Genomic DNA, 18995 nt, shown 5'->3' on the forward strand with positions numbered 1-18995 from the left:
GCAAGGCTATATCAAGTCAAAGATTCCCCTTGGTAATTGAGAGGCTCTTTAGGTCATTACAGTGCCCCAGGATGATTGTCATGAACTTGGATTGTCAAAGAACAAGAAATGTACATTAACAGATATTTCCAGGACATCTTTAGAAACCAGTTAGGGTTTATCGTACAACTAGAGACTTAACCCCAAGACATGAAGTGAGTTACATCCCTCTTTGGTAAAATTTTCACCTAAATCAATAGTCATGTGTCTTTAAGGGCATTAGGAATCTGCCGGCCTAAAGTAAAATCAGAAAATCCCACCAACCTTTGACGGATAACATCACTTCAGCCAAGTGTTCCCGCTTGAAAGCATCTTTTTCATACTTCAGAACAACACACTCGTATGTGCCCTTGTCAGATGGGCGCAGAGCCAGAATCACAATGGAGAGGTTATTAGTGATATCAAAGATGGTCCGGTTCTTGTACTCGGGCCATATATTCATGTCCCCAGACATCATAGTCAGCACCATTTTCTTCTCCTTTTGCCAGTAGATGCGAGTTTGTGCCAGCTCTTCAACAGAAACATTGTGACCACAGGACAGCGTTGCCACTTCTTTCACTTCCTTGGTCACGTGGATAACACCTATGGAGAGGCAAACAGAACAGGATTGTATATTTATTAAATAAAGATTCCTGCACGGTCAGGAATCCAAAGTTGGCAGTAACAGAACTTAGGGTGTTGTGTCTAGTGACTAAGCATCAATCCAGTTTGACTTTTTGGGTCCTCAATGCTTTTTTTCTCTTCATTTTTTAAAAATTGTGGTAAAAAACACATAACAGGCCGGGCGTGGTGGCTCACGCCTGTAATACCAGTACTTTGGGATGCCGAGGCAGGCAGATCACTTGAGGTCAGGAGTTTGAGACCAGCCGGGCCAACATGGTGAAACTCTGTCTCTACTAAAAATTCAAAAAATTAGCCGGGTGTGGTGGAGGGCACCTGTAATCCCAGCTACTCGGGAAGCTGAGGCAAGAGAATCACTTGAACCCAGGAGGTGGAGGTTGCAGTAAGCTGAGATTGCACTCCAGCATGGGCAACAAGAGTGAAACTTTGTCTCAAAACAAACAAACACATAACATAAAATTTATCATCTTATTGATTTTTAAGTGTACAGTTCAGTAGTGTTAAGTATATTCACGTTGTTGTGAAACAGGTCTCTAGAAATTTTCATTTTGCAAATCTGAAACTCTACGCCCATTAAACAACTCCCTTTTCCCCCTCTCCCCTCAGCCTCTGGCAATTGCCATTCTGTTTGTTTCTATGAATTTGGCTACTTTAAATATCTCATAGAAATAGAATCATACAGTAACAGCCTGTTTATGATCGGCTTATTTCACTTAGCATGATGCACTCAAGGTTCATTCAAGTAGTATACGATAGGATTTCCTTCCTTTGGAATGGTAATGATGTGATCATGAGGATAATGAATAATATTATGCACACACACCCCCCGCACATTTTGTTTGCCTATTCATCTGTTGATGCACATTTTGCTTGCTTCCCAACTCCTGGCTGCTGTGCTGCTGTGAACATGGGTGTGCAAATGTCTCCTCAAGACCCTGCTTTCAATTCTTATGGATATATGGAATTTTGGGGTCATATAGTAGTTCTATTTTTAATTTTTTGAGGAACCTCAAAAAGTAGCAGTTGCACCTTCAATGCTTTTTAAAGGTTTTGGAAGTCACTATTTAGAAAAACTAAATGTGATTGCACAAAAAACAAATTTGGTTTTGAAAACAGTGAAGACAAATCACTAAAATCGGATCGTGGACCAATCATTATAACATAAACTATCCCTTTCCTTTTTCTTGAGAATTTTCCAATGACATGCAAGATTTAGGAGCATATGAGCCTTCTCTTACAGCAGGCGTGTTTAGTCCTATTACTTCTTATTTGGTTTATCTAACACAGTACCACCCCCAAGAGAAGTCAGTCCTGACTAAGGTTCTGGGCACTGTGGTGGTGGAGGAGGGCAAGGTGCTGCTGCCCACCTCTGTCTAGATAGCCTATATTGAATTACTCTTCATAATATTTCCTTTTTTTGCTTCCTCTGTGGTGGCTCTATGGAGGGGACAGGTGCTATTTCATTTAATCCCCCAACAACCCCATGAGATATGTATTATTTTCCCCATTTTGCAGCTGAGGCAACTGAGAGATTGTGAGGTTCAGGAAGTCTAGGACAGGGCAGGTCAGCCTAAGATTCCAAGGGCCTATGATTCTGCAGCCATGACGAAGAATAAGGGAGGGAGATGAGGTCAACTAAGAAGAAAAAAGAGGGCCATACTTTAAATAGGTAGGGAACATAATCAATCTTCATTATTCATGAATTCCCACTTACAGAAGGCCTCCTTCTTGGCTCTGTTGCCTGGTCACTTGATTAGGTAATTTTCAGCTACTACTGCCTTGAGAAATTAGAATTTCACTATAAAGACCTAGTCTCTGATGCTTACTGCCCTTTCCCTTGCGTTTCTCCTACAGCCCCTCTCCCCACAATCACATGATGCAACAACAACACACACACACACACACACACACACACACACACACACACACACACACACAGAGATATGCACATGTACACCCATTCATTTAAACTACAGAACTGCATTTAACCATGGAAAAAATCTAAGGATAAATTTTATCCAGATTAAGTGAGCTAAAGACAATCCATTTCATGTGACTTCACTGGCTTGGCACAGGAATAAAACCTTCATCTGTCACCTTAATACACATCCTGATTCCTCCTCTTTTCACTTGAGTGACTTAGGATTTAAAGCTCTCAGGACTGCCTACTTCCCTACTTACTTTAAAGGCAATCATGACTAAGTGCCCCCTGCTAGCATCCTTGCCTAGAGGCTCCTGGTTGTTGGTGTAGAAAGAACATGGGCTTTTTGTGTTTAATAAAATCCACAGTAGCTGTGTGACTTCAAGCAATTTGCTTTACTTCTCTGAACCCCAATCTTCACATTGGTTATTATGAGGATTAAATGAGATAATTTATGGCAAGCACATACTGTATTTCAGTGCCCAGACGCACACCAAATATGAATCCCATTCTCCTTTCTCCAAGGGGGTGGGGAATTTACTAACTTCTAAGGCTTTTGATTTCATCTTTGGACAGTTTGACTGAGGAAGTTTTGCTTTGCTTTATGTTGAAGTCTGTTTCCCTCTATCTTCTACATGCATTACAAAACACATCTCATTCTTCTTACATGACAAGACTTGCAGATATCTGAGTATAGTGATGTCCTCTCTCAGATAGTTCTGCAGGTTCCCATCTGCCCCTGTTCCTTATTGATGTATTGAAAGTGAGTGCCCTCACTTTCCTCACTACACAGTTTGATTTGTGTGTATATTTTTTTGAGAGAGCAAAGTCCACTAAATCTAACATTCCAGACATCCGCTGTGTGATTGGCTCAGAGTAGAACTGGGTTGTCACCTCCTTTACCTAAATCTATGTTTGCAGCCTAAAGTTGAATTCAATATATTACCAGCCACCTTACACCTTTGATATACCTATTGATATACCGACAAGCAAATTGCCTTATTTTTCCACCTGCACATACCACTGAGTGCTGCTCCTACATCCAGTTCAACACCCAACCAAAGAGGTAAAGCTCTTCCAGTGATGTTACCTTTCAAGAGTTATCCAGAATCTTCCCCTTCCCCTGCATCTCCATATGATGACACCTCTTTCTTTCTCTTCTTTCTTTCTCTTTCTTTTTTTTCTTTCCTTCCTTCCTTCTTTCTCTTTCCTTCCTTGCTTCCTTCTTTCTTTCTCCTTCCTTCCTTCCTTCCTTCCTTCCTTCCTTCCTTCCTTCCTTCCTTCCTTCCTTCCTTCCTTCCTTCCTTCCTTCCTTCCTTCTTTCCTTCCTCTCTCTCTCTCTTTCTTTCTTTCTCTCTTTCTTTCTTTTTTGAGACGAAGTCTTGCTCTTTTGCCCAGGCTGGAGTGAAGTGGGGCAATCTCGGCTCACTGCAACCTCCACCCCCAGGCTCAAGCAATTCTCCTGCCTCAGCCTCCCAAGTAGCTGGGATTATAGGCCCCCACCATCACGCCCAGCTAATTTTTGTATTTTTAGTAGAGACAATGTTTCACTATGTTTGCCAGGCTGGTCTCAAATTCCTGATCTCAGGTGATCTGCCCACCTCAGCCTCCCAACATGCTGGGATTACAAGTTTGAGCCACCACGCCCAGCATGACGAGACATCTTGAGCATTCAGAAATATGGAAAGGCACTTGCTTGTTTTATGTATATAGCCAGATGCCTATGGGCCAGGAGTTGGGGACAGAGACTGGGATCCCTAGCGAGGGAGAAAGTCCACTGGTCCCCTGAGAAGGGCTGGATATAAGTGCCAACCATGGGTTAAACAATGTACTCAGCCTCAGGGGATATGAAAGTCATAGTAAGGAATGTGAGGTCTGGAAGGGATTTCCATGATCATTCATTCTCGTGGCCTTATCTTACAAATGAGGAAACTGAGCTGAGGAAAAGAAACTGCCCCAGTTTTACACATTTTTTTCTTTCTGGCCCAGGCTTTTAGAGCCATTCTTCTTATTTATTGATTTCTCCAGTTTTAGGCCCCAGTTCCAGTAAGTAAGCCAACACTGTCCTCCCCCCACTCCAACCCAGCCCTACCACTGAGCCCTTTTGCTTTAAGAAACAGAGTCCGAGGCCGGGCATCGTGGCTCAAGCCTGTAATCCCAGCACTTTGGGAGGCTGAGGTGGGTGGATCACGAGGTCAGGAGTTTGAGACCAGCCTGGTCAACATGGTGAAACCCCATTTCTATTAAAAATACAAAAAGTCAGCCAGGTGTGTTGGCACACACCTGTAATCCCAGCTACTTAGGAGGCTGAGGCAGGAGAATCACTTGAACCCAGGAGGCGGAGGTTGCAGTGAACCAAGATCATACCACTGCACTCCAGCTTGGGTGACAGAGTGAGACTCCGTCTCAAAATAAATAAATAAATAAATAAATAAATAAGAAACAGAGTCCCTTTCTTTCCAGGTCTGATTGATCCCAATGGTTTCAGACTGAAATGACTCCCATGCTTATACCTTTGGACTATTTCTACCGTCTTCAGGTACCCTAAATAGATCCTATAGCCTGCCTTTATCTCTTTGGCTATCTGCAGTCCATGCTATACAGTTACCCTCCAGCCTGGATTTGCTAGAAGTGTTGTTTAAAACATTCTGTTCATTTCTCCATCCGTATAACCAAGAAATATCAGCACATCAATATCTAAACTAGTCTCTGTGTCAATAGCACCAAAATTCCTTAGCAGGCTATATTTTCTGATTTTTGGTTTAGAAGGCATGGTCATTCTTCCTAGGCTGTTGTAGGACCTAAAAGCAGCATCCCTCTAAGGCCCCAGTGCCCCCTGCCCGGTGCTGTCATGCTATGCCTTCTGGGCCCTGTGTTCCCTGAAGCCATACAGATCCCCTTAGGGAGACCCATGTCTAGGGACTTCATTTCCAAGCCCTCTCTCTTCTTAGATAGCAGGATCATGGGGCACTAGCACCTTTCCATCTCACCAGCCATTCTCAGGCCTCTGTGAGACTGGATACGGCCCCACCACAGCACTGAACAAGAGAGTGTTGTGATGGTGGGTATTTGCATAGCAAAATGAGGTAATGCAGAATAGTCCAAGCACACCTTCAGCAATTGTGTGGAATGTTGCCAGTCCCTGCTTTAGGGAATATATCTGAAAGAAGGGAAGAAATGAAAAGATATACTTGAGGGGAGCGTATTTCAAAGTGAAGCTATATTAGCTAAAGATCAAATGACAACCCAGACACTCCTAGTGTTGCAAGGAAAGCAAAATGAGACATAGAAGGAACATGGGCTATCCATCTCCATTGATTGGATTCTAGTTCCAGCTCAGCCACTTGCTGTTTCATCTGTTTCCTCATCTCTAAATTGGTATGACATCTTCCCCTTGGGATCACTGGAAAATTCAATTCAATTAAATGGTATAAATAAAAAGTCCCAAGGACATAGCAGGTCTTCTGTAAGAGTTTCAATTTTTCTTTCTCCCTCCTCCCACTGCTAACTCTTACCTTTCATTTCACTCAAGGGTTATGTCAGATATAGGACTCTGGTCTTGCTTTGGGCCAGACAGACAGCGACTCACTTATCTGGGCCCCCAATAATACGGTCTTTCCCCACCGAGCTATTTGTTCCCACCCAAAAAGAATCCCATATTTCTCACTGATTTTGGTATGGGGTGATGTTAGCAAAAGAGCGTAACTGAAAGAGAAACCATGTAATTTTGATGATGGCTTCTAAGGCGTTTTTGTCCAGCCTTCTGAGGGTAAGCGTGAGGAAGAATAGAACTAAAAAGAGGAACCAAAATCTTCCGAACAATTTGGAAATTCACACACAGAAACTCAGTTTTCAGGGTTCCACCACACAGAGACAGAAAACAATCATTATAAATTTGCCCAACAAATTTATTTCAGTTTTGTCTGTTTTAGGGACTCTGTCACACACAGACAAAAAGCGGTTGACACTGACATGTCTCTAACGGTTTTGTCTGCTTCAGTGACTCTGGCGGGGAGAGTCAGGGCCCGGAAATCTCAATATTACTATTTCAAACCTGGTTGAACTTCTGAGCTTGCTTTGCCATTTTTGAATGGGCATTGTGAGACCTACCCATCCCAGTGGGTGTGAGGATTCAAAATGAAGTACTGCTCATAAAAGTCCTCCACAGTACCTGGGACATTAAAGGGAGCCAATGTCTTCCCCAGAGATCCACACAGTTCAGGTCTCACTTTGCTCACATCTGCTCTCGTGGCCCCTTGTCAAAGAGGCCTTCCCTGACTCTCCTTGAACAGCATCATCCTCCCTGCCCAGCTCCATCCTGCTACTCTTTAGTCTCTTTGCCTGATTTGTTTCTCTTCAGGCTTGTCTCCAACTGATATATATTTTTACAACTGTGATGTATATTTACATGTATATGTAATACATAATTACGTATGGAGCTATGGAGCAGAGGCTTCCTCCTTTGTTCACTGCCATATCTGCAGTGTCTAGAATGGGACCTGGCCCATAGTAGGTGCTCAGTAAATACTTGCTGAATGCATGTCTAGGCATGAGGAAATGAGGTCTGGCTCCATCCACTGTGTATTAGAATCATAACCATGAGCAAGGTGGGTAACCTCTTTGGGCTTCAGGTTCCATCTCTGTAAAACAGTCATAATACTATTGCTATGATTTGAATGTGTCCCCTAAAGTTTTGGTGTTGGAAATTTAATTCTGGGTGTAACAGTGTTGAGAAGTGGGACTGCTAAAAGGTGACTAGGTCATGGAGACTCTGCCATCATGGATGGATTCATGCCATTTTCTTGCGAGTGGGTTCACTACAGCAGGAGCGGCTTCCTTATAAAGGATGGTTTTGGCCTCCTTCCCACTCTGTGTCTCGTGCATGCTCTCCTGCCTTTTTATCCTCTGCCATGGGATGATACAGCAAGAAGGTCCTCATCAGATGTGAGCCCCTTGACCTTGGACTTCCCAGCCTCCAGAACAGTAAGAAATAAATCTCTGTTCTTTCTAAATTACCCAGTGTCAGGTATTCTGTTATAGTAGCACAAAACAGACCAAGATAACTATCTTCCCTGCTTCACATAATTATCACAGCGATCACAGGATACCAGATGTAAAGTGCTTTCTTAAGTGTAGAAGGCTCTACAGATTTTTAATGGGGCTGTTCTTTCTCATGCACAACAGCCTGCTTTGCTGAACCACACCCCCACAGGACCAGCATCACCATGGTAACTGGCTGATTCTTGAACTAAGTTCAGTGCCCATAGCTGGCATGGGGAGCCCATCCAGCACCTCTACCCAGCAGCAGTCAGAAAGGGGCAGAGGCTGTGAGAGGAGGCGGACAGAAGGCAGAGATGGACAGCAATGCTGCTCGCCTTCTGGCGGATGTGTGGAAACTGCCCCCCTGTATGGCACACTGGGGACACTCAACAGTGCTGGCCTCAGCCTCTGCCTCTCCTAACCCCTTGGCCACCCTCCTGCTCTGACCACTTCAACTCTGGGCTGCTAGCCACCCAGGAGAGGAAGCTATTTGCCAACAAGTGTAGACCACTAGTTTTAGACAAATAATGGACCTCTGGGCCCGGCGTGGTGGCTCACGCCTGTAATCCCAGTGCTTTGGGAGGCCGAGGCAGGCGGATCAGGAGATCGAAGATCATCCTGGCTAACAGAGTGAAACCCTGTCTCTACTAAAAATTTAAAAAAAATTAGCCGGGCGTGGTGGCGGGCTAATTTTTGTGTGGAGGACTTTTATGAGCCGTAGTCCCAGCTGCTCGGGAGGCTGAGGCAGGAGAATGGCGTGAAGTCGGGAGGCGGAGCTTGCAGTGAGCCAGAGATTGAGCCACTGCACTCCACCTTGGGCAACAGAGCGAGACTCCGTCTCAGGAAAAAAAAAAAAAAAAGAAAAAAAAAAGAAAAATGGACCTCTCAGGGACTCAATCTAGGCCAGGCACCCGTAATCCTAACACTTTGGGAGCCGATCAAGGCGGGTGGATTGCTTGAGCCCAGGAGTTCGAGACCAGCCTGGGCAACATAGCAAAAACCCCATCGCTACAAAAAGAAAAAATAGATCTCAATCTACAACAGAATATTATTTCAGAATATTATTTGGCTGTAAAAGCGAATGGAGTACTAAGACATATGCAACATGGATGAACCTGAAAGACATAATGCTCAGTGAAAGATGGACACAAAAGGCCACATATTGTAAGAAATGTCCAGAGTATTCTTTCTTACCTAGATTCTGGAAAAAAAGAAGAGAAAAGAAATGTCCAGAACAGGCAAATTCATAGAGACAGAGAGTAAATTAGTAGTTGCAAGGAGGTGGGGTACAGGGGAATGAGGAGTAGCTGCAAATAGGCGCAGGTTTATTTCTGGGATGATGGAAATGTTCTGGAATTTGATAGTGATGGTGGGTTCACAACATTGTGAATATACTAAAACCCACAGAATTGTACACTTTGTTTGTTTGTTTGTTTGTTTATTGAGGCAGAGTCTCGCTGTGTTGCCCAGGCTGGAGTTCAGTGGCGTGATCTTGGCTCACAGCAACCCCCACCTCCCGGGTTCAAAAGATCCTCCTGCTTCAGCCTCCCGAGTAGCTGGGATTAAAGGCACTGGCCACCTTGTGTGGTTAATTTTTGCATTTTTAGTAGAGACAGGGTTTACCATGTTGGCCAGGCAGGTGTCAAACTCCTGACCTTAGATGATCCACCTACCTCGGCCTCCCAAAGTGCTGGGATTACAGGAGTGAGCCACCATGCCTGGCTGAATTGTATACTTTAAAACGTTGAATTTTATGTCAGTGCAAATAAAACATGAAGGGAAAAAAAGAATCCATACTAGGAAGACCTGAGTCTTCCCCACCCTCTCCATACAGCCTGGAGGCCTGGAGGATGCAGTGGCCAGTCTGCAGTGCCCCTCCCAGGGAGTTCAACCTCAGTAGTCGTTAGAGAGGCTGCCCTGGCAGGGATCTGGGAGCTGCATCGCCACTGCTGGTGGAGAAGGGAAAGAAGCAGTTGACACAACATCTTAAAACTTACCAAATGACAGGGCATACATGATCTCCCTGTAAACGCAAGTGTGCTTTTTAAATAAACATTTTCCCTGACTATAAAATAAACATTCTTAGAAAGAATGGAAGATATAGAAAAGCGTGAAAGTCACCTATTGTCTCACCACCTGGAGATTTTACTGTTCCTGGTTTGTTCACACCCTTCCAACAAGAGTGACCATCTTGGACCCCTCTAAATGTTTGATTAGGTGAACTAGCACCGACAGGGCTGGTGTCAGTCATGGGCTAGGTGCTAGCCACACAAAGGAGACAGGAAGAGCTGCCTCTGGCAGCCGCAGGCTTGAGACCTGTGTCTCCTGGTGTTCACACTGTTCCTGACTTTTCCCCCTGTTTAGACCCCGCTCATATACTCTGTACCATCTGATCCTTACTTTTTCTCTTTCTACACAGTATTTATATCCTTCAAATGCTCAGGGACTTGAACAACTGTTGTCAGGGTGATGATGGGAACAATCACTGGTCATGGGACCCCTGGGCCAGCAGCATAGTGGTATGCGTTGCGGGGAGAGGAGGATGTGTTCTGTGAATGGTGGCACTTTGGGGCATTCTCTTTTCTCCTAGCTCTGAGTTCTCAGACTATAAACTTATAGGCAATGCTTTTCCTGCATCTCTTGCCTCCTCCTGCAGGAGGCCTTTCCCCTCTCCTTAGACCTGACCCTCTCTTAAAGGACTCTGGCTCTGAAAGAAAAGCTGCCCACATTGGTCCTTCTGAGGGCTGCCCTGTTAGAGCCTCAGCCTTACTGCCACTTACTTACTGACCAAGCACTTATTGCACTTTGCTGGAGTACAAAGTCAGGCGTTTCTGCCCCATAGACAGTGCCTGCCGACCTAGAGTGGGAGAGGAGCCTGGCTGGTTCCACCCTGTGCATGAAAGAGGGGTCCCTTCCCCTGGGCATCAGTGACTGGGCAGGAGGAGAGGGGTACACCTTTGCCATGGTATAGCTTCCTGACCCAGGGCAGGAGGCGAAGACCTAGTGTGGCAAATCTCTGCCCTGAATAAAGCCCTCTATAATCCTACTCCACTTTATTCACTCAATCTCGCCTCCCACAGACCATGCACAACTCACACCTACACTCCCATTAGGCAGTCTTCACCAATTTTACATGGTACACACTCTCCATCAACTTCCCTCTGACTCAATTCTTTTCATCAAGCACATCATCAGTTACTGTAAGGACTGAAATAACCTCCTAATAGGTTTTGCACAGTCATGGGAGCTGCCCTACAAGCCCTTCTTCAGTAACACTTTTTCCTTTTTGAAGTTATTTACACCTTTACTACTGAAACTGAAAGTGTATGCAGAGCAGCATCAGCATCACCTAGGTGCTTCTTAGAAATGCAGAATCTCAGGCCCATCCCAGACCCACCTAAGTGGAAACAGCATTTAAAAAACTAGATAGACTTTATTTTTTAGAGCTGCTTTAGATTCATCGAAAAATTGAGTGTAAAGTGCAGAGGATTTCCATATACTCCCTCCCCACGTATTCACAGCTTCCGCCACTGTCTACATCCTGCGCCACAGCAGTCCACTTGTTAAAATCAATGAACCTACATTAACACATCATTACCGCCCCAATCCAGAGTTCACGATAGGGATCACTCCTGGTATTGCATATTCTATGGATTTGGACAAATTTATAATGACTTACATCTATCATTACAGCATTATGCAAAATAGATTCACTTCTCTAAAAAATTCCCTGTGCTAGAGACTGCAATTTAGCAAAACCCCCAGGTTACGGGTATGTGTCAAATGTGAACAGAGCTGGGGTAGACCGCGCCACTACCCTGGGTAAAGCCCTTCCAGCCTCCTGAATAACATGCGGATTCGTGACTATAGCCCACAAGTGCTGCAGGGTCTGGTTTTGCTCACTGGGCCAGTCCCTCCTCTGCTCCTCCCATAGCTCACTGCCCTCCTCACTGGCAGGGGAAGACAGCACTTTCTCAGGCAGTGCCTATGCCCTGCCTTCAAAGCACTTGGCTTTGTTTGTTGGCCAACAAACAAACACATTCATTTGAGTGGCTATTGAATTACTTTCCCTCTTCCCAATGATAGTAAATTTCACAAACGCCGGAGCCATGTCCCCAGGACCAAGAAAAGTCTCTTGCTTGTAGATGATGTTTGTTGAATTAATAAATGATTAAACAAAAGAATGAACACCTGTGCCAGCCTCATCCTTACCTTTGTGCCTTTGTCCAGGCTGTTGCCCTGACTAGAATTCTCTCTCCATCATCCATCTGCCTCTGTAAAGCCTGCCCTCCTTGCTGCAGCCCAGTCTGGTACCCCCTTTCCCAGATCTTGGGCTCCTACAATCAGGGCAAAGCATTTCATTGCTCTTTGCTTGTTTTACATGGGTTAGCTTTGCATTCCCCCAACTAACATATGCAGACCTCTTTGAGTGCAGGAATCCTAACCTCAACTTTATGGCCCACCTGGCACACAGTAGGTGGTTCATTGACTTAGTCACAGCAGCAGTAAAATCAGGATATAGCTGGAGAACAAGGTGCTTTCCTAAACATCTTTCTTTAGCTCAAAGATCTCTTTCCATTTAACTCTGACTCTAATTTTCCTGGTACAGTTTCTAAAGTTTGGGTTTTAATTTTTATTTTATGTCTTCTTTTACTTTTTTATCATTCTCCCTCTTTCTATTCTCTCTCCCTCCCCACCTCCCTTATTTCTGGGAAGCCTGTACAAATTTCCTTCTAAATATTTTAAACTCCTCTGTACTCCCCAGAAGACTAGTTTGGGAATGCTTCCCCAGCTCCCCAGAAGGAAATTGTAACTGTTGGAAATGTAATGTAACTGTCAAATATATACAAAATCTGAGGTGTAAATTGTGAAATGTAAGCCATGGTTCTCTTGGTTCTGAAAACAATGCAAAATAGCTCTGGAGAGAAAATTTTAAATGACTACTATTACAGTCAAGTAATCTGTGTGCCCCCATCTCCTCTTCCCTTCCCTCTACCTCTCTCTCACACCTCTGATATTCTAGCCAGTACTTTACGTGAGAAGTTTTTAAGACAAGGACCCTTAATAGTCGGGTCTTTGCAGACTGGCAAATCATGCTGGAGCCCAAACTTCTTGATTTGTGGGAAACCAGGAGGTATACTGCTCACTAGAAAACAGATCTTTTGTTTTCTGACTTAAAAAAAAAAAAATCAGAACCATCCTGCCAGCAGGGACAAGCCTCACCCTTCTTGACAGTCCCAAAAGTTCAGCACTCTTAAGATCACCTGAGCAGGAACAAAAGCCTCTAGAAGTCAAATTATTACTTTCAGGACATATATGTAATACCTCTGTGGCAGATTAAAAACAACTAAAAATATAATTTTATGTTAAATCTGATACCACTTAAAGTCAGATGCCAATGTTGAAAAAAGATCTCAGCATCCAAAACAGAACAAATAAGATTAATGTATTAAGAGGAACTTAAGAAGGTTAAGAAGATTAACGTCATTAAGAGGAATTGTCCTCAACTACTCTCCCGCCTTCAAATTGGAAAGAAGATCACCATTGTTCAAATTTAGAAGCAGGACACTTTCACTGAGCTGTATCATGAAAATATAGTTTGGGAATGGACTCTGAGGCTGGTATTAGCACATCACAAAATGTACATGAGCATCTAATACTCATCTAATGAAAGAGACCATTATGAATTGGCTCTATGGTTTTGTTAAAATAACACCATCCCTTCCATGCTTCCTTGTACATTCTTGAGTTAACTTGGTTACTAACTTGCTGTGTGATGATAGGAATGTCCTTTAACCTCTTTGAACCACAGTCTTCTCATCTTTAAAATGTTCTGAAAACACCCTGAAAGTTCCTTCCAGCTGATAGGATAATAGAAGGGAGCAGCTCAGAGGACCCCACCTCCTTTCTCTTAACCCTGTAGCAGTTGACTCCGTTAAGTTCCTGAAAGTTGCTTACCTGAACAGAAATGAGAAAGACTAGCCAGCACCAAGAGCTGAAAGAACTTGAGGTATGGACACTTGGATGGTGATATTCCCTGCCTCCATGTGTGGCCCATAGCTTCAGATGCTTAGGGTCAAAAGTGAAAGCCAACAATTTGGAGCCAAGTAAGACCAGGGCACTTCCCAGGCACAAAACAGGCAGGGTGGTGACAATCCAATTGCCGGCCTAGAGGATTCTCCAGTGATGTTAACAAAACACACAGAGATTGGAGGGTGTTCCTGGGTCTCCAAAAGTTGTGGATTTAGTTTCACAACCTGAAAAAGGAACAAATAAAAGTCATCCAGGAAGGAAGGTGTGCCTACTATGAGTTGTAAAACTCCAGAGTTGCCTGCTAAAATTAGTTAGAGAGTTTAACCTAAGCAACCTCTAAAGCAGGGCGTGACCCTGAGGGAAAGAAAGTGGAAATTCTGTGAGGGGACCAGTTCCAAGAACCAATCACAGCCCTTCCATGTAAAGGCTTTCTACTTAATAGGTGGGATTAAGATTTGGTTAGAAACACAGAGAGCTCTAAGGACCCTCCATATCTGCTAGCCAGCCTCCAAAAGTTCAAATTCTCTTCTGAACATACCAAGAAACACAGAGCAGACAGTAAGGGTGTATCTTGTCCAAGGCAGGACCTAAGTTATGAAATAACTTCTTTCTTGACATATTAACATAAGAAAACAAGTATCTCAATTCTTTAAACCCGCTGCTCAAATAGCATATCATAAAGGGGTATGAGATCTCAATAACCAGAAAAGTCTATCCGTAAAAAGGGAGGGAAAAAAGACACTGCACACGTTACTTATTAAAATTATGTACTCCAGGGCCAGGCGTGGTGGCTCATGCCTGTAATCCCAGCACTTTGGGAGGCTGAGGTGGGCGGATCACTTGAGGTCAGGAGTTCCAGACCAGCCTGGCTAATGTGGCAAAACCCCATTTCTACCAAAAATACAAAAATTAGCCAGGTGCGGTGGTGGGTGCCTGTAATCCCAGCCACTTGGGAGGCTGAGGCACGAGAATTGCTTGAACCCAGGAGGTGGAGGCTACAGTGAGCCAAGATTGCACTACTGCACTCCAGCCTGGGTGACAGAGAGAAAAAAAATTATGTGCTCTCATGTGAGACGGCTAGGGTTTAATTTTTCCAGTAAACACGTCAAAATTGAGAAATGAAAATGAACACTGTGCTCCCCCAGCCCCGTGCTGCTCAGAGAATACTGGAGTGTCCTCTTTGGAGACCACGCTGAAGCTAGACTTCGTCACGCCATATTGTTTTGTTAGCCATCATGCATTTTAGGCAGAATTAGCTGAAAGAGACTTATTCACCAGAATTTGTTTTTCTTAAGATAGAATCTTGCTCTGTCGCACAGGCTGGAGTGCAGTGGTGTGACCATAGCTCACCACAGTCTCAACCTCCCGAGCTCAAGCGATTTTCCGACTTTCACTAGAATTTTACTGGCTTGAGAAATTCAAATACAGCCCACAAAAATAATATTTGCTAGCATCTAGGACATTTTAAAATAAAGGGCCACAATTCTGACTATGATGCTCCAAATGTGTTGGGAAGCCACAGCCTCCTGTGGGAATGAGACCCTGAAGTTTCCTTTGAGGGAAAGCATGGATCCAGGAGGTGGTAGTGGCGGTGTGTTTGTTTAAAAAGCAGTGAGGTTGCTGGTAACTAGTTCTACCAAGCTATCCCACAGTAAGATAATAGTAAATGTACTTACTTGCTGAAGAAAAATTCCACTTTTTCTTTAACTCCTTTGATTTCAGATGAGACTCCACTTCTGAGATGTTCTCTTCTTATAGTCTATAAAGCAATGACAAGTCGCTCCGTTTTCTTCGGGAGGGTTGTCTATCAGAGAGGTGGCATTTCCCCTTCTAGCCTGCAGTTGCTCGACAGAAAATTTGAATTGACTCAGAAGTACTTTGTTAGCACCAGCAGTTTTATTGGACAGCAGAGGAAGCTCCCTCTGCTGCTGTCTTCTCCCAGTTGCTTTTGCAGAGGCTGTGTCTGGGGAAAATCACACGGCAGCCTCCCTCACCACCGTGCACAGACTAACAAACACAAAACACCAAGAGCACCACGCGGCATAGGGGAAGTGAAGAATGATACTCAAGAAGAGGGAGGGGCATCCCGCTAGCCTTGCTGTGTGATGGAAGGTGAACTTCATGGGCTGGCTGTTTCTGTGCTGGTCTCAAGTTTTGTTTTAGCACCCAGAGTTACTCCTGAGTACCTGCAGGAATAAGCTGTCAACCTCATATGTAGGGGACACTTCTGGGAGAGTGCTCAGCTCACAAGATCACCCTCAACTGTACTCCCACCTCTGCATCCCACCATCTTCAGAGTGGGCTCTTGCCAGCGATGCTGGACAGTGAATTCTGGTCACCCTAGCCACAGTTGAGTGCATCTCAGGTGGGGTGAGGAAGACTTTAGTCATGCCCATCACTCCCATTTCCAACTAGCTTGCCACCCACCCCTGTGTGCCCCTTTGCAGGATTCTGGAGCCCCTGTGAGTGAGCAGCTGACCCATGCTGGACCAAGATACTTGTTTGCACAGGTGGAACCTGATAGCACCTTGCATGGGCCTGCAGGATCCACACTTTGATTCCATTCTGTCCTCACCCAGGGCTTCTCTGCTGTCTTGGCATTCTTTGAAAGTTCACTCAAGCATCTGCAATCCAGAAATACAGGGAAGTCGATGCCCATGGAGCTGCTCTTGACCAAGAGGGTTGGAAGCTGGTGGATAACTGCTTCCTCCTTTGCCTCTCAGGTGAACAGTTCTGACAGACATTGCACGAGGCTCCCCAGAAAGTCCCTGTGGGATCAAGTACCAGTGGCCCCTAACAGTGGTCACCTCTGTGAGGCTTCCTTGTACTGGCTGTGCCTCCTTCCCAGGCCTGCATTGCTGGACCCATGTTTCCAAATAAATTACTTCACTCAAGCCTTTTCTCCAGCTTGGCTTTCTGGAGAATGCAGGCTAAGACAGCAGGGATATTCAGTGTAGTGGAGATACAATAGTTTTTTTTCTAAATTAAACATGTAGAATGAAGAGTACATTTAGAGAGAAATAAGAAAATGATAGTAGACATGGTATATGAACGTGACAAACATTGTGAATATGGTATAGAAGTGTCTGAATATTAACTTAAGGCCATTAGAAAACAAACTTTCCTAGCAAAAATAGCAATTGGAGCTGCTAGCCATCCTATATTTTTCAGTGTTACTGAAGACACTGAGATCCCTTTAAATAAAAAGATGACTAGGAAGGATGAAAGCATGAGGCTTCTGGGTGTCCATTGGGTTGGGAGAGTGAAAATCATCCTAAAGAAAGAGAGAGGAAGAATACAGGCATTTTCCACTTCTAAATAGGTCCACTTCTAAAGCATCACTACTACTGGCACCCCACAATGCATGCACTTCCCTGCCACAAGATGCATTCACTTGGGCTGAGGCAAGCTCTTCAAACTGAAATACTCGTATCCCTGAGAACAGTTGGGGATTTTCACAGGGTATGTGGGCACTGATAGTTTTTAAGAGAATCAATTCCTAGGTTTTCAGTCTTGTTATGTATTCTTTCCTAAAACTTAACTTGCAGTGAGAAGGATCCTGGCCTTCACCTCATGTAAAAAGAAAGGCTTACCTCTCACCCAACCTGAATCTTACTGTGGTACAACATTCTAGAAAGTAAAAAAAAACTTCAGAGTGTCAAATAAAGGGACCACTTGAAATACTGGTGCTTTTATCAATTTGGCCTCCTTAAATCAAGACAATATAAGCCCAAGATCAGGCCAATGTGTCCTTCCTATCTTGTCTATATTACTATTAAGTAGAAACATGGCATTAGAAATACATGTATTGCCGGGCATGGTGGCTGACGCCTGTAATCCCAGCACTTTGGGAAGCAGAGGCAGGTGGATCCCCTGAGGTCAGGAGTTCAAGACCAGCCTGGACAACATGGCAAAACCCCGTCTCTACTAAAAATACAAAAATTAGCCAGGTGTGGTGGCAGGAGCCTGTAATCCCAGCTACTCAGGAGGCTGAAGCAAGAGAATCACTTGAACCTAGGAGGCGGAAGATGCAGTGAGCCAAGATTGTGCCATTGCACTCCAGCCTGGGCGACAGAGTGAGACTCTGTCAAAAAGAAAAACAAAAAACAAACAAACAAACAACAACAACAAACAAACCAGAAACAAAAAAACAAAAAAACAAAAAAAAAAAGAAATAGATGTATTGTAGTGGGGTGGCAGGAATGACGGCAGCTTTTATTTAATAAACTTGCGTCTTCTACTTCCTACCTATCATCAAAGATGCCAGCCGGGCACAGTGGCTCACGCCTGTAATCCCAGCACTCTGGGAGGCTGAGGTGGGTGGATCACAAGGTCAGGAGTTCAAGACCAACCTGGCCAATGTGGTGAAACCCTGTCTCTACTAAAAATACAAAAATTAGCCAGGCATGATGGCTGGCACCTGTAGTCCCAGCTACTCGGGAGGCTGAGGCAGGAGAATCACTTGAACCTGGGAGTCAGGGGTTGCAGTGAGCTGAGATAGCACCACTACAATCCAGCCTGAGTTTTTTGAGACTCTGTCTCAAAAAAAAAAAAAAAAAAAAAAAAAGACACCATTCTTCCTATACCAGCCAGAAAGAGAGCAAAGTGTGTGGGTGAGAAATACTGACTGCAGCGGCGGCTTCCTTCATCTCAGCAACGAGTTTTTGGCAGGGCTTAGTGGATACTACCCTATTCACCTTAGATTTGGAATACTCAAGCTTTGGAAATCATGCAGGCAGAACTTGCTATGAAAGGACTCCACTGCACTATCACCTTCTGTACTGGCAGAAGGGGCCTGGTGAACACCCTTCTTCACCTGTGTCTTGTTCTGGTCTCAGATGCATATTTTGAATAATTGCAAGGAATATGGACGTGACAATTTCCGCCTTACCTCTGGTAGATCAACATTGAATTTTCAAGTAAAGGGAACACAGATTAGAAGTAAGTTCATGCTTTCTATTTTCTTGAACATTTACTCAGATCAAATAAATGTTTTCACTGATTTTTGCCACTTCTACTTGATACATTATTACAATACACTGGAAGTGATATTTTTTCCAGGTATTTGAAGTAATAGAAAGTTATAGATGTCAACTTAAAATGAGCAAAGAAATACAGAGTTTTAGAAATTTATTTTCTTTTTTTTTTTAGATGGAGTCTTGCTCTGCCGCCCAGGCTGGAGTGCAGTGGTGCAATCTTGGCTCACTGCAACCTCTGCCTTCTAGGTTCAAGCAATTCTTCTGCCTCAGCCTCCCGAGTAGTTGGGACTGCGGGCGTGTGCCACCATGCCAGGCTACATTTCTGTATTTTTAGTAGAGATAGGGTTTCACCATTTTGGCCA

The 18995-nt window shown here is 44.2% G+C and overlaps 1 protein-coding gene across 1 annotated transcript in view; it reads right to left on the reverse strand.

The window, feature by feature from the left end:
- The window catches only part of CD80 (CD80 molecule), a 35209-nt gene extending 19780 nt beyond the window's left edge, over positions 1–15429 (reverse strand). The window contains exons 1-3 of the mRNA XM_007985705.3: positions 15331–15429; positions 13580–13878; positions 304–621 (exon numbers count right to left, since the gene is read on the reverse strand). Coding sequence (XP_007983896.2) covers positions 304–621; positions 13580–13679 — 418 coding nt within the window. The 5' untranslated portion in view covers positions 13680–13878; positions 15331–15429. The remainder of the gene's footprint in view (positions 1–303; positions 622–13579; positions 13879–15330) is intronic.
- Positions 15430–18995: the final 3566 nt, after the last annotated feature.

This window comes from Chlorocebus sabaeus, chromosome 22, assembly GCF_047675955.1.
Source record: "Chlorocebus sabaeus isolate Y175 chromosome 22, mChlSab1.0.hap1, whole genome shotgun sequence".
Classification (NCBI taxonomy): domain Eukaryota; kingdom Metazoa; phylum Chordata; class Mammalia; order Primates; family Cercopithecidae; genus Chlorocebus; species Chlorocebus sabaeus.